Genomic DNA, 13285 nt, shown 5'->3' with positions numbered 1-13285 from the left:
ACTATAAAAGTTGCAGCTATTTTGAATCTATCTATATAGATTTAATAACTATAACTGAAATAAATTCCACCATTTAATGTAAAAAAATAAAACGGAAATCATACTAATTTTACTTAATTCTTTGCTGACAGGAATCATCAATAAGGCAATAGGTAAAAAAATATAAATACCTATGAAGATGGATGAAATGAATAAATTTGCAAGGTGTAATAATTCATACAAAAGAAGAACGTTTATAAGAATCTTATCAATTTAAATATAGCTTGAATAAAATAACACTGTCCACTAATAATTCTCTAACTTGACTGGAACGGCGTTCAACACTTACGGACAGGTCATAACCTATACAATAGGGTCAATAAATAATAATACCTATATTAACACGCATCCTGCAATTTTAATCAAAACAAACGTCAGAAGCTCTTTCTCAAACTGTAATCATATAAGTCTCCGTAATCTAATAAGACTGGAAAAACGAAGTCACTTTGCCAGGCAATAAAGTTTCATAACAAATACCAAGTGGGATGAGCTGTAGCACTCACTCTCAGGCGCACGCTGCAGCAACAGCGCAGCGGAGCAGCAGTACTTGATAGTAATATTCGTATATGCCGCGCGGCGCGTCCTCCTCTCGTGTATAATCTCTCACACATCTCCACAACGCATTCATGAATGCAACACGCGGACCGAAGTCGAGAGAACGAGAGAAGAGCGAGAGAGGAGGACGGAGGTATGCAGAGCGAGCCACCCTAGAGCAAGACAGAAGCAAAACCACTAAACCACTCGGGTCTGCGCATACCTTTAAGGCCGTTTCTCCACTCGTCTGTATATAACTATACAATAGGCGGAGGCTGTTGTTTATACAAAAATTCAGGGCGCGATATTGCGGTGCGCCGAAGTTTGGAGAGCATCGCAATCGCCTGGGAGTTTGCAGATCTGACTCGTCAATGATCTGTCCGTATAGACACTTTCTCAATGTTTGGCGATGCGCGATTAAGTATTTCTCACTTAGCGCTTTCGCAGTTCCTTCAGGCTGATCTGTGTAGAAGGATTATCAAATTTTAATTGCGGTTTATACTTAACGTTTAAGTTAACGATTCGGTTAGTCTATTGGAAAAGTAATTGTTATTTCAAGGGGTTTCATCGATCATAAAAAATATACGAACCATCGCAAATATTCATAAATAGTATGGCTCTTTACGAGCCTTATTTCAATATAGCAATATAAACGAAATACAGTAAAAAGTAACCTTCAAGACGCCGTTGCCGTAGATGCAAAAGACTCTCCGTTCAGCACAACTAACCAACAATGCAGCTCCTTCCTCACCTGTTGCGAGAGACACACAGAAAATTCAAGTATATTAGCATAAACGTTCAAACGGCAGCGACAATAGCATAGCAAAGCGCGAGACTTACAATAAAGTTCGTTCTCATCTCTCCATCGTAATAAGACCGGCACTTCCCTCGCTGTATCGCTCTAATGGCATTCCGCCAACTGTCAACGCGCGGCCGTTCCTGATCCTTCGAGAAAATTCACAATGCGTTTTCCTCCCCACGCATATATGTTATACAGCCGGGCATCAGCATCCATAAACCTAAAAACGATATTTATCAAACATCTTTGTCGGCTGTATACGAATGCCATATTGAGCTCGCGCGCGTCCGCGGCACAATACACTTTACCTACCCAAAAACGCGAAGAATAAGAAGAAAGAGCACTGCCTCGACTCTCTCCCTCGTTCCACCTTGGCCGGCTGCCTGCACCTCGTTGGAAAAGATGCATTAACACACCGTAACACAACACATCGTTGCCTCTCGCTCTCTCTCTCTCTCCTTAGCGAGAGAGAGAGAAGCCAAAAGTGCTACAGGCCGAGCAGGCCAGTAGCGGCGCGCGAGACGAGAAAACGAGCCTCCTCTTTCTCTCTCTTTCTCTCTCCTTCGCACGAGAAAAGGACGCAGCGAACACAGCCGCACGCACACAGACTAACGGCCGCTCGATCGGCTCACACCGATGCGGCGCTTCGGGCGTCTTCGGCCGGTTCCGCCGGCAGCGTGGCGGCGACGCCTGCGCGCTGCCGCGGAGGCACGCGGCGGCGGCCGCTTCTCTCGCCTCAGTGCCCTCAGTGCAGCAAGCGACCAGTCCGCCGATGGCGGCCGCGGCACAAGCGTTCCGGGTTTCCGCGAGCGAACTCCTCGTGCAGCTGCTTGGCTTCTCCTCCACTCGGACTCCCAAGCGCACCTAACCTCTACCGAGGCCAGGATGTAAACTCGCGGCGACGACTTAACCTTTATCTCGATAAACGACGCTCGCGAGTGCACCGGAGAATTTCCTCGATTCGGATTTTAGTGCAGACTCGCCGTGTATAGTATAGTGGCCGCTACTACCGCCGCTGCTGCTGCTGTGCCTGCTGTATAGCTGTGTTGTGGAGCTGTCAAAGAAGCCGCTCTCTGCGCGCGGTATACGTGGAGTTCTACCTTTACTCGGACAATCGGGGAATCGCGCTCTCGTTGTTGTTTCCCTTTTTAATCGCGGAGAGAGAGAGAGAGAGAGACCGGGCTCGTGCGCGCATATAACTATATACGCCTGACGCGAGAATAATAATCGAGCAGCGGCAGCTGGAGACTCGCTTTCTCTCCTTCTGCATACAACGCGCGCCAGGCGTAAGGAGAAGAGGAAGGAATAGAGGAGAGTGTCTGCAGCAGGCGCAGGATGCGAGGGAGCAACTCCAGCGTAGAAATACCACGACGACGACGAGGCTTCTAGTGCGTTTTTTCGGACTTCTTTCGCGCGTTTTGACACCGCGGATAATTCCTTGTGTCAAGTTTAAACAGTATATAGACAGTCGTCAGGATGTTGGGCTCGACGAGAACGTGGACGTTGCTGCTGGCCGCGTGTATGCTCGTCGCACCGGCTGCCGGCTTCTTCAATCTCTTCCTGAACCAGGTGGAGGTCCGCAAACTCATGGGTGAGTAGTACGGCTCTGTTGACGTTTATTTGGACTTTGAACGGCGAATGAACTGCGTTTTACGCGTAGTATTATGTGACCAGCCGTGTATTTTCGGATTTGATTGTTTTCACGGGTACGGGGGGGAATGCTGCTGTTTTCTTATTTGGGTTCGGCGATTGTGTTCGACGAGACTGAGATGCGTTTCCGAATCGATTCTCGCTTATTTTCATGCACACGTGGATTTCGAAACAGTATAGGGCGGATTCTGCGCGCAGTTATCTGGCGCATAGCGGTGTTTGTTTACAAGCTCGTTTGCCGAACACTGCCGTCGACTTCTTTGTGTTTATACCGGGAAAACTGAGTTGGTGTAAGCAGTTGCTTGTGCTGTAAGGAATAAAAGTATTCGGGACGTGGAATCCGAAAGATTTCAGTGAAAAATAAAGTCATTAATCCTATCTTTGAATTGCTCTTCATTATCATAAAATGAAGCTTTTTCCAAAGTATCTTACCCATTAAGCAGCTTATAACAGTAATGTCCAGTTGTAAATTTTGCACAACAAAGTATCGTAAAACCAGTTTTTATTTATCGACGAGTTGTCAAAGTGCCCATTGGCTTTAGCTACTGTTTACATTAGCATTTTTGCACGTCTTTCCGTCTCCGCACACGGAATTCGTGACTGATCAAGCAGAACTCGACTCTTCGTATCAGTATTACTGTTTATCGAATAGAGTTATTTTCAAGCACTGATTATACCCATTTAAAAGCTTAATACATCTAATTTTCACTTTCGCTCTCCTCGCGCGCACGCGCCAAACTATTAAGTGCATTTATTAGAACCTCGCGGCACGCGCGCGAAGGTAGTTACTGTTACTGTGCACTAAGTAGTGTACTTTATAACTTTATATTTATACGCATCTATTTAAACGCTCCCCGATGCGCGTAAAGCAGCATCGTAATGTCTCCTTAATGCGGCAATAATTCATTGATCGCCCCACGATCGTTCAATAATTTTCAACCTACTTGTAATACTTTGGGACCTAAATCACCGACGGGAAACTTTTTATCGACAGTCCGTGCTGCCGTAAACCAGCTTATACGCGAAATAAATCCCACAATTACTCGAGAAAAACTTGCCAATTTATAGCCCTCGCGCGCGAGGTGACCGCGGTCGAATCGTTAAATTAGTTCGTAAAACTTGGGAGACACTTGGGCAACATCAGCCCTTAAAAGTGCCTCGAGCAAGCAAGCAACTCCTTTTCCGACCAGCGACTTTTCTCGTTAAAAGTATAGTTTCCTCTCGACAGGGAGAATCCAAACCTGCAGCGAAAAAACACGTCGCAGCTGAGCCAGCTGCAAAAAGCCAAACTCTCTCTCACACAAACACACATTCAAACGTTCTCTCCTGCGCGTAAAAAGGGCAAAGGTCAAGCCTTCGCCGAGTCGTTAATTTTTCGAGATAATGGAGTGCGAGAGGTCCGCGTCATAAGTCGCGCCGGGAGTCGGTAAACGGATAAGACAGCAGCGCTGTGTATATGTATATAGTACGGTGGGTACAAGGCTCAGCAGGCGAAAGAGAAAGAGAGAAGGAGGAGGATAAAAATGCAAGGCGCGCGCGAGCGCGCGAAAACGAGCCGAAGAATTCGAATTAACGGCCGAGCCGTCTGCTGCGCGAGCACGAGAGCACCTTGTCGTCTCGATCTTGAGCAGGCGGTTCGCGAAGGTATATAACGCTGCAGCGATGGGGGAATTAATCGGTATGGACGGCTGGTGTTTGTTTAATGTTCCCCGTGCGTGGATGTAGGCAGTGTTTTTTTCTCGTAAAATGAGATTGATTGATTGTTTCTTTAGGATGTTTATGGCCCGAACGAGGAATTTTTTAAATCAGTCGTTGTAATCTGCTTTTTTTAAATTAACGATTCGCCGAATTCCCTGAAATTCGAATTAATAATATTTATAGAAGCGGCACTCGTTGACTGTACGCTTGATAGAACGCAAACATATTCCCGCTCGACGCTGCCGATGAAACAAAGCACAAACAGACACCGATGCATCATTATCGTGCCCCAACAATCAATTAGCCCGACTCGCTCGCGTATTCCCTCGAAATTAAAAGCCACGTATTGCGATTAGCCGAGCAAACAAGCGCGGCAAAAAGGCGAAAGGCCCCTCCCTGAAATAATTTACGACAGAGAGAGCAGTCCTGCATCAGCGACGCGTATTTCACGTGCGCGTAAAGCGGTGCGTGGGTGCCGCCGTCGGCTCTCTCCTGTTTATTTTTCGTGAACCTCGTCGTCGGCGTATACGGATCTAATAAATAAACCAGGGGATAGCGAGAGCGAGTTATTACACGAGAGAGAGAGAGAGAGAGAGAGAGAGAGAGAGAGAGAGAGAGAGAGAGAGAGCGGAGAGAGAAACCGGGCAACGCGTTTTTCTCTCCTCTGCGGTCGGCCTTAGAATAGTCTCGAGACACAATGAGGCAGCGGAGCGGATTAAGGAAACGCTTTGCAGCCGCTGGTCGTACAGTGCATACCTGAGAGAATCCGTGGGCAGAGGTGGAAATGGAAAGGAAGCTTCTCTCTCCCTCTCCCGGGATCTTTGAAAATCTCTGCTCCGTATAGCGTTAATATTTTTTTCGAGCCTCAAGGGTTGGAAAAAGGATTTATACTCCGGGACGCGACGAAGGTCGAGGATTACGCGATCGGCTGTGAAAGACGCGGGCAATTTTCACCTGAAAGAGATGGCGCGATGATAAACGCTGGGAAAATGGAATTATTTAACGGCGTGAATGATTTACTGCAGCAGTATACACGGCGCGCTCTAAGACCCGAGGCTTTTCTGGTGCAGAGCGTATAGAGGACTTTATTCATTCATAGAACTGGATGAATATTGGAGCGAGAGGAATTTCGAGATTGAAAAAGTTGCAGCGCTTCAATCTCGACGGTTATACGTATACGCGCAGGGAACTAATCTCTCTCGAATTAGCACATTCATTTTGCCCGGAGACAGAGAGAAAGGAATCGCTTTATTTAAAAACTTCCTTCCAGAACGACATTAAAACGCGCAGGCGAGGCTATAATAACGAAGCTACTGCCGAACGCTGACTCAATAAGAAAGCAATGTCAAAAGGAAGAAGACGAGAGAAAAAACAGCGGGTATAGCGCGTGCGGGAGATCGAATATAAAGCGCACGAAAAACAAACCTGTAGAAGCAGCTTCTCTCTCTCTCTCTCTCTCTCGTATTTCGGAAGCAATCGTCCCTTAACTCGATTAATTGCAATTGCTCGTGACGAAGTTGTTTACGCTCCGGGAGCGCAGCTCTATATACACTGCCGTCGCTGCTGCAGTAGCGCACAGTCAGGGCAAAACAAAGAGCAAACTCGCTCCCCCGCTAAGCGGATTAAAAGACGAGAGAGAGAGAGAGAGAGAGAGAGAGAGAGAGAGAGATCGCGTTCGAATCCAGCTTTATTGGAACGCGCTGCGGCGGTGTGTTGTGTTTCCGAGGACTTCCTCGGGAAATATCCGCGACGATATTGCTCCGCGAATTTTCGCGCAATATCGACGCCGTCGTCTGGATGAAGTGTGTGGGTGTAAGAATGGGAGAGAAAGGCGCCGGGAATTCGAGGGGGAGGAATTTTTCCGCTGATGAGAATCGCGCGGAAGGCGGAAGGATAAATAGTGGAGCGGACTACCCCGCGCGCGATTTTAATGGGACGCCGTAAATCAAATTATTTTTAATTTACTATACCGTCGCGAGCGGCAGTGATGAATCTTTGATTGGAGTCGGATGGTGGATCGACCTGTTCCGTAATTTCGCCGATAATTGGTGGTCCTTATGAATGAGGAAAGATGTGCGAGAGCATTTATTAGTCAAGACTGGCAGCGATTAATATTTCGTGCGAATCGTGAACATCTCGAACGCAGGGATGGATCAGCAGTAGTGCCGTGCTGCTATGAACTTAAACTTGTCGGCTCTTTTGTTACCGGCTAGCGAAGATAGGTGGCGCACGAGCATTTTTGCATTTCCCTCATCTTGATCCGTAAGCCCAAGGCATATATACCAGTATGTCACCTATGTCAAAACTACGCCTTCTACTGAGCATACTTGAGCCGCTTAAGCTGTAACTGCCGTTACAGCAATTCAATATGCTTAACAATTAGTGATGCTCGTGATTAGGTTTAATATCGATATTGAATATCGATAATAATCAATATATAAAGAATCGATATAAATATCGTAAAAAATTTTAAAAATATGTTAAATTTTAATTTTTCTTCCTAAAAATAAGTATTATAATAATTTTCAATTTATTTATTATTTATAAATATTTTACATATGCAATTACAAGTTTCATTCAATGTAATGACTGTCAAGTAATTGATTGCTAGTTTTGATAATTTGGAATCTGGACATCAGCCTCCGCGAGCCGCGGCTTCGCAATCTTCGCGTTCGCAGTTCGCACACTGAATATACTTACTTCACAGTTCACTCACGACCGTTACGACGCGAGTAAGAGACGCTAAATTTGACAAAAAAATTGGGCATTGGGTTAACTAAGATATCGATATTTACGTGAAATATATCGATACGTTCAATAATCGGTTAGTTAAGATATCGATACAAAATTTCGATATATCGAATCAAAAATATCGATATTTACAGTTATCGATAATTATCGAACATCAACTATTAATAATACGTTGGCCGGTTTTAAATATAATTAACAAGTTGTTTAAATATAAATTTCAAACTTACCTAGAAAGTAGTATAATTCTTGATATCAGCCACTGATAACCGCGCTCGATCGTGGAGAAAGCGGCAGAGGGAAGAAAAATTAAAAACAAAAACCTACGCTCCCTATAGAAATCGAAAGAAGCAAAGGGATGATAAACGACGAAGCCTGCTACAGCGGAGAAAGAGAGAAAAAAGAATTTACGATCCATTATTACGGGGCGCGAGTTGCGCGCGCTCGCGTATTGTGCAAAAGAAATCCGAGAAGTGCGCGTATACAGAGTCCAGAGGAAGGAAAAGGACTCCGGTGTGCAGCACAACGCATACGCGGCTGCGCCACTATACATACTCTTTTTCTCGCGTTATTTTGTTATGCGTCGTCGCGGCGCTTAACAATTGCCGAACGAATATACGCTCGCAATCCGCGAAAGGAACTCCCTGCACTTTATACCGCTGCTGGTCTTTTTCTTTCTTTGTTTACGTTTCGCGCGCCGCCGCCGATTTGCATGATGATGAGCATGATGCCAGCGGGGGAGGCAAATGAGGGACCATAGAGAGCATGCGCGTCTTGTTTATTCGCGCGTTCGTTGCTTTGCGCGCTGCTTGAATTTCAATACGCTCGTCCTCGATATTCCAGTGCTGTATGCGCGCAAGGAGAAGGGAGATTTGCATGAGGAGTAGTTTGAGAGAAAGAAAGCTTCTTTTTATCGCGTGAACGTAAGGAGGTGAAGATTGAAAGGAATAATAATCGGCACTCGAAAATTAAGCAACTGTACATAACGAACGAGATATACCGGAATATGGACGCGAAAACAAAGCCGGGAGTAATACGTCAAAGAGATAAACGAACTCTCGGCTCGAGGGACCGTAAAAAAAGCAGTCAAGGGCGATAACTCGGGAGAATCACCCAAACGAATTTCTACAAATCTTTCCTCTCGCTGTTCTATCCGGACCCCTCTCTCTTTCTCTCTCTCTCTCTCTCTCTCTCTCTCTCTCTCTCTCTCTCTCTCTCTCTCTCGCGTCTCATTATACGACCTTAGCAAGGTCCGCGCTCATCAAACATACAGTCTTCCGCGCGGGCACACACACACACGCGGGCCCCGGCTATATAACACACCATAACGAGGTCCTTGTTAAACGAAGGAGGCGTGCGGCGGACTAGCCTCGCCCGACTGCTGCTGAACCGGCTCTCCCTCCCTTTCCTCCCAGCTCCTTCTCTCTACACATCTCTTCTCTCTCTCTCCTTCTCTCTCTAGTTTATTTAGACACCGAATAATCGACAGTCACTTCTCCCTCTCTCGCGAGGAGATCGGCCCCGCCGATATATACCGATATATAGCCGGCTACGTTCTCCTGGATGCAGCGGGTTATATAGCTCGACGACCCGGGAGAAGGTAAGCGTCCGAGAGCCGCCGTTGCTCCTATATGTAGCTTAGGTTACGAAGCAGCAGCAGCAGCGACGGCCTAAGCGAAGGAGAGTCTCGTCTTTTCCTCTTCCTGGAAGCCGATACTCGCGAGCGCGCACAGCCTGGCTTTTCGCGAGTCGAGGCGTTCGAGCGACGATATCGTGATGCTCGCGGTGCGCTGCTGCTGCTCCGGGGGAGAGATAAGTGAGTGCGATGAAGCCTTAGCTTCGCGATTATTCCTCGGGAGGGGAGCTCGAGCTCGAGAATTACTTAGGCTTAGAGTTAGCTCCTCTCCAGAAAGATTTCAGTCGGCCTAATCTCGGCTTTTTTTTCAAAAATATTTTCACGCCGAGTAGCAACCCGGATGTCTCTCTTATGTAATAAAAAAATCCATTAGAGGACTGATCCAGCACTCCGAGTCCGACGAGTAAAAAAAAGTTGTTTACAACTCGCAAGAAACCCCGCGACTGAGAGAGAGAGAGACACACACACTCGCGGAAATACACTCTCGCCCGGGAATTCGAGCAAAACTGGCCGCGCGTGCGCTCGGCGTCGAGTGCGAATCCACAAAAGAGCGTTAAAGCCATTTTACCACTTCGGGGAATGTAACTCGAGCAGTACTACTACTACTACTACAACCGCTGCTATTCTTCCTCTTCTTCTGCAGCTCCGATTATCTTTCTCGCACCTCGTTGTGTGTTGCAGAACAGGGCAAAAAGCTCGCGGAGATAGGATTCCTCGCGAGTAATTCTCCCGTGCGCGCGTATACGTTTCCGCCTGTGGTGACTCTCTCGTAGACCGAGTAACTTTCCAGGTGGTCTAAGTAGCTGAAACAGCGCGTGTTTATATACCGATGATCGATTTCGGCTGTCGAAAACCTTGTGAATTTATGAATAATTAATTATCTGTGTATAATAAGCGAGCCGATGCTCGGATAGTGTTTCGCGCGCCCGCTCTGAGAAAAACGTTACAGCGCGGGCAAGAAGCACGTGATAATCTTGATGCTACGCGCCATTAAAATAGCAATTCTGGTAATGCCACATATCCGGTGGCTCTCTGCGCGCTATACATACATAGAGAGCAGAGAAGAGAGTACGTATACGAGTGCGCGCGCAACACTCCGAATGCAAAAACGCATCTCTCCAGGATAATTCCTCCGCGCTTCCGGCTGAAAAATGCAGCGGAGACTCTTCGTATCACAGACGTTGCTCACACGCCCTCGAACGTATACGTAAGCGTGCGTGTAACTGTGCTGTTAACCCGTCCATCGGGTAAAAAGCCCTCGCGCGCGAGCGCTCGGTTTTAAAGTGAGATCGTCAAAAGGGCTCCTCCACTCGCTTTCCAGACGCACTACTACACCGGCAAACCAGTTATCGCCCCACGCGGTCGGAGAGACTTTCGAAAAAAGGTCAGGTATAAGCTCCTTCTCTCTCGCCCCGGCTCTCCTTCGCCGAGCAGACGGCCAAGATTAAATTTCTCTCTCTCCCTCTCTCGTCGTCTTCAATTTTGGGGGCCTTGTCAGTTTGTAACTGCTGCCGTTGCTGCTCCTATTCTATATCTCGGGTTCAGTGTCGGTTGCCCCCGTGTCAAAACACGACAATGCCGATTTTCTGACTGGAATTTCCCGTATAGGGAGAGAGACCAAATCAGCAGCCGTCCTTGAGCTTGCTTTTTTTTCTTCGTGCGGGGATATACGTACACGGTAGTAGGTAGATGGACGTTTCTCCAGAAGGAGCTGTTGTGCTGCGCTGCAACGCAAACTTCTGACAGCCGGATTACGATTTTCGAGCTCGGGCTTAGCTGTCGCTCTGAATGGACGGATGGAAATTCGGTTTTAATGATTTTTACAGTCGGATGGAATGGTTTTCAAAACAGTGGCAGCTGCTCCTATGCGGTGTGTACAAGATAAAGTAAGCGTAAAATTGTCGATTGTGCGTTTACGAATAATTGTATACGAGAAAAATCAAACGTGACTCGATCGGATTAATTTTATTTATTTTACGCTATAAGCTCGTGTCGCGACTTTAATAAAATATACGAATGTATGTTTAAAACAGAAAACAACAACATCGTTATCGCCTCAATTCACTCTCGGCGCAATAAGACGCTTTACAGGCCTTGTTACTCTCTCACTCGAATCTACATTGAAAAAACTTGGTGATATATATTCAAAACGGTTCCCCAGCTCTCGCTGTACCTCTTCCCTCCACATAACTACACACCATACACCTTTTCAGCGACGCAACTGCGGGCACGCGCTTTTGCATCGTCAGGCCCTCGGCCGGTGTGTTTTTTAACGATGCTCGAGAGAGCCGCGCGCAGGTGGAGCTCGAGAGACTCGAAAAAGAGGAGCAGCAGCGAGCGCTTACCTTATGCACCGTGAAAACGCTGTATAACACACTCACGTATACGCGCTCGCAGCGGTAAGGCACGCGCTCTACGAAAATTGAATATTTATCTCTCATTTGAATTTCTCCCGATGTCGCGGATCTTCGACTTACTTCTCTTGCCTATACCATACAGCTCATCCGATGTTTGTTTTTTCTCTTCTGCTCGTTTGGAAATCCCGGTTTGTTTTCTCATTGTTATTCGCCGTACGGGTAGACCGAGTAAATTATCGTCTCCGGACACGACTGACGAGAAGTGCGTGTCTAAGTGTTCGCGCACACCACATGTGCTGCCGGAATGGTGTTTTTTGTTTTTTTTTTCTTCGCTTCGTCGACGACGACGCAGGTACAAATGCGCGTGTTTGAATAACAGAGCAAATATTGACGCCTGGCACGAAATCGTAATTATGCGTTCAGAGAATTTTCGAGCCGTCGTTGACTCGATCACTTAGCGCCTTTCAGATCGAAGGCCTCTACGCTTGTTATTTCAGACCTCTGTACTAATTTCGTGTTTCCGTAACTTGTTTGATGCGCATTTGTCTCTCGAGTTTCGAGCAGCCTATATATAAGTTACGTAAAGTCACAATATAAGGCCGACTGAAGAAAGGAAGAAATTACGTATGCACAAATAATAATCCTCTGCGCCGAACTCCGAGCGACGACGAAAAGAAAATGAAAACGACAAACCAACCGCCAGAAATACAAGACCGTTCGGACGTACGCGATAACGAAAATGATAGATTGTGAGGCTCGACTGGCAAGCGAGGATAGCAGCGGAGCATGATCGATCAGGAGGACGTCTCTTCGCGCGACCGCAAATCCGTCAAGCGGCCGCTCGCCATTAATTATATTCGACTCGTGTGCATGTAACGTCGCTGCTGCTGCTGCTGCACCAGATGAGCGATTTCGAGGGCTGCTGCGGCAGAGAGATATGGGCTCGTCATTGTGCGCGTGAGAATGCGTGAAAGGACGGCTGATTATGTTTTGAAGTCGGAATATACAACGTTTTGTGAGCGTGTTGCATATGACGAGTTATTTATCTCGGGTACATATATGGATCTCTTCGGTGCGACGCGTTACGCAAGAAGTTCGCGGATGTTTTTTTTTTATACTCGGAATAAATAAATCACGAAAAGTTCGTTACATTCTATTTAAATATAACTCGAAGGCGATATGCAAATGACGAGCGTTATTTTTCACGAATAAATCAGCAGCCACCATATCACGCAAATCACCGGCTCTCGCCTCTCTCGCACTCTCTCGCGAAGAACGTATTTACCCACGAGTTTACAGAAATTTATCGACCAAGCGCCGCCGCTAAATCAACTCGCCTTCCTCTCCTCAAGTTTGAAAAATCTCCCTATAGTGTATATACACGCAGAAACTTACATACCCACGGGCTCATTACCCTTTTTTTGCGCGGCGTGTGCAGCTCGTCGTCGCGGGCAACGGGATAATTTCCACTGAATAAAACGTCCATAAATCAGACACAGCTGTCGTGAATCCGCGGAAACCAGCTCCTATACACATACTCGCACGCGTAATCGCGCTCTCTCGGTTTTATATCGCGGGAGAAGCGTATTAATAAAGCTTGCGCGCGCTCGCGTGACCAAGAAGAAAGTGACTAACGAACGCGCCAGAGAGAGAGAGAGAGAGAGAGAGAGAGAGAGAGAGAGAGAGAGAGAGAGAGAGAGAGAGAGAGAGAGAGAGAGAGAGAGAGAAAAATGAGCAGAGAAAGGGAGAGAGAGGGAAAAATGAGCAGAGAAAGGGAGAACGATTACGAGCGCGAGAAGATGCATAAATTCTGCCGGCGAAACG

At 46.8% G+C, this 13285-nt stretch overlaps 1 protein-coding gene and 1 long non-coding RNA gene across 2 annotated transcripts in view; one reads left to right on the top strand and one right to left on the bottom strand.

Moving 5' to 3' along the window:
- Positions 1 to 228: 228 nt before the first annotated feature.
- LOC107980743 lies at positions 229 to 2087 on the bottom strand. The gene is made up of 4 exons (XR_001728901.3): positions 1685 to 2087; positions 1414 to 1592; positions 1248 to 1324; positions 229 to 1035 (listed from the first exon to the last, which is right to left on the bottom strand). It is a non-coding gene; the product is annotated as an uncharacterized LOC107980743 (long non-coding RNA).
- A 5-nt stretch (positions 2088 to 2092) lies between these two features.
- Positions 2093 to 13285, top strand: part of LOC100122409 (tyrosine-protein kinase Drl) — a 40379-nt gene continuing 29186 nt past the window's right edge. The window contains exon 1 of the mRNA XM_031924267.2: positions 2093 to 2963. Coding sequence (XP_031780127.1) covers positions 2849 to 2963 — 115 coding nt within the window. The 5' untranslated portion in view covers positions 2093 to 2848. The remainder of the gene's footprint in view (positions 2964 to 13285) is intronic.

This window comes from Nasonia vitripennis, chromosome 2 (assembly GCF_009193385.2).
Source record: "Nasonia vitripennis strain AsymCx chromosome 2, Nvit_psr_1.1, whole genome shotgun sequence".
Classification (NCBI taxonomy): domain Eukaryota; kingdom Metazoa; phylum Arthropoda; class Insecta; order Hymenoptera; family Pteromalidae; genus Nasonia; species Nasonia vitripennis.
This window is presented reverse-complemented; position numbering and strand designations above follow the sequence as displayed.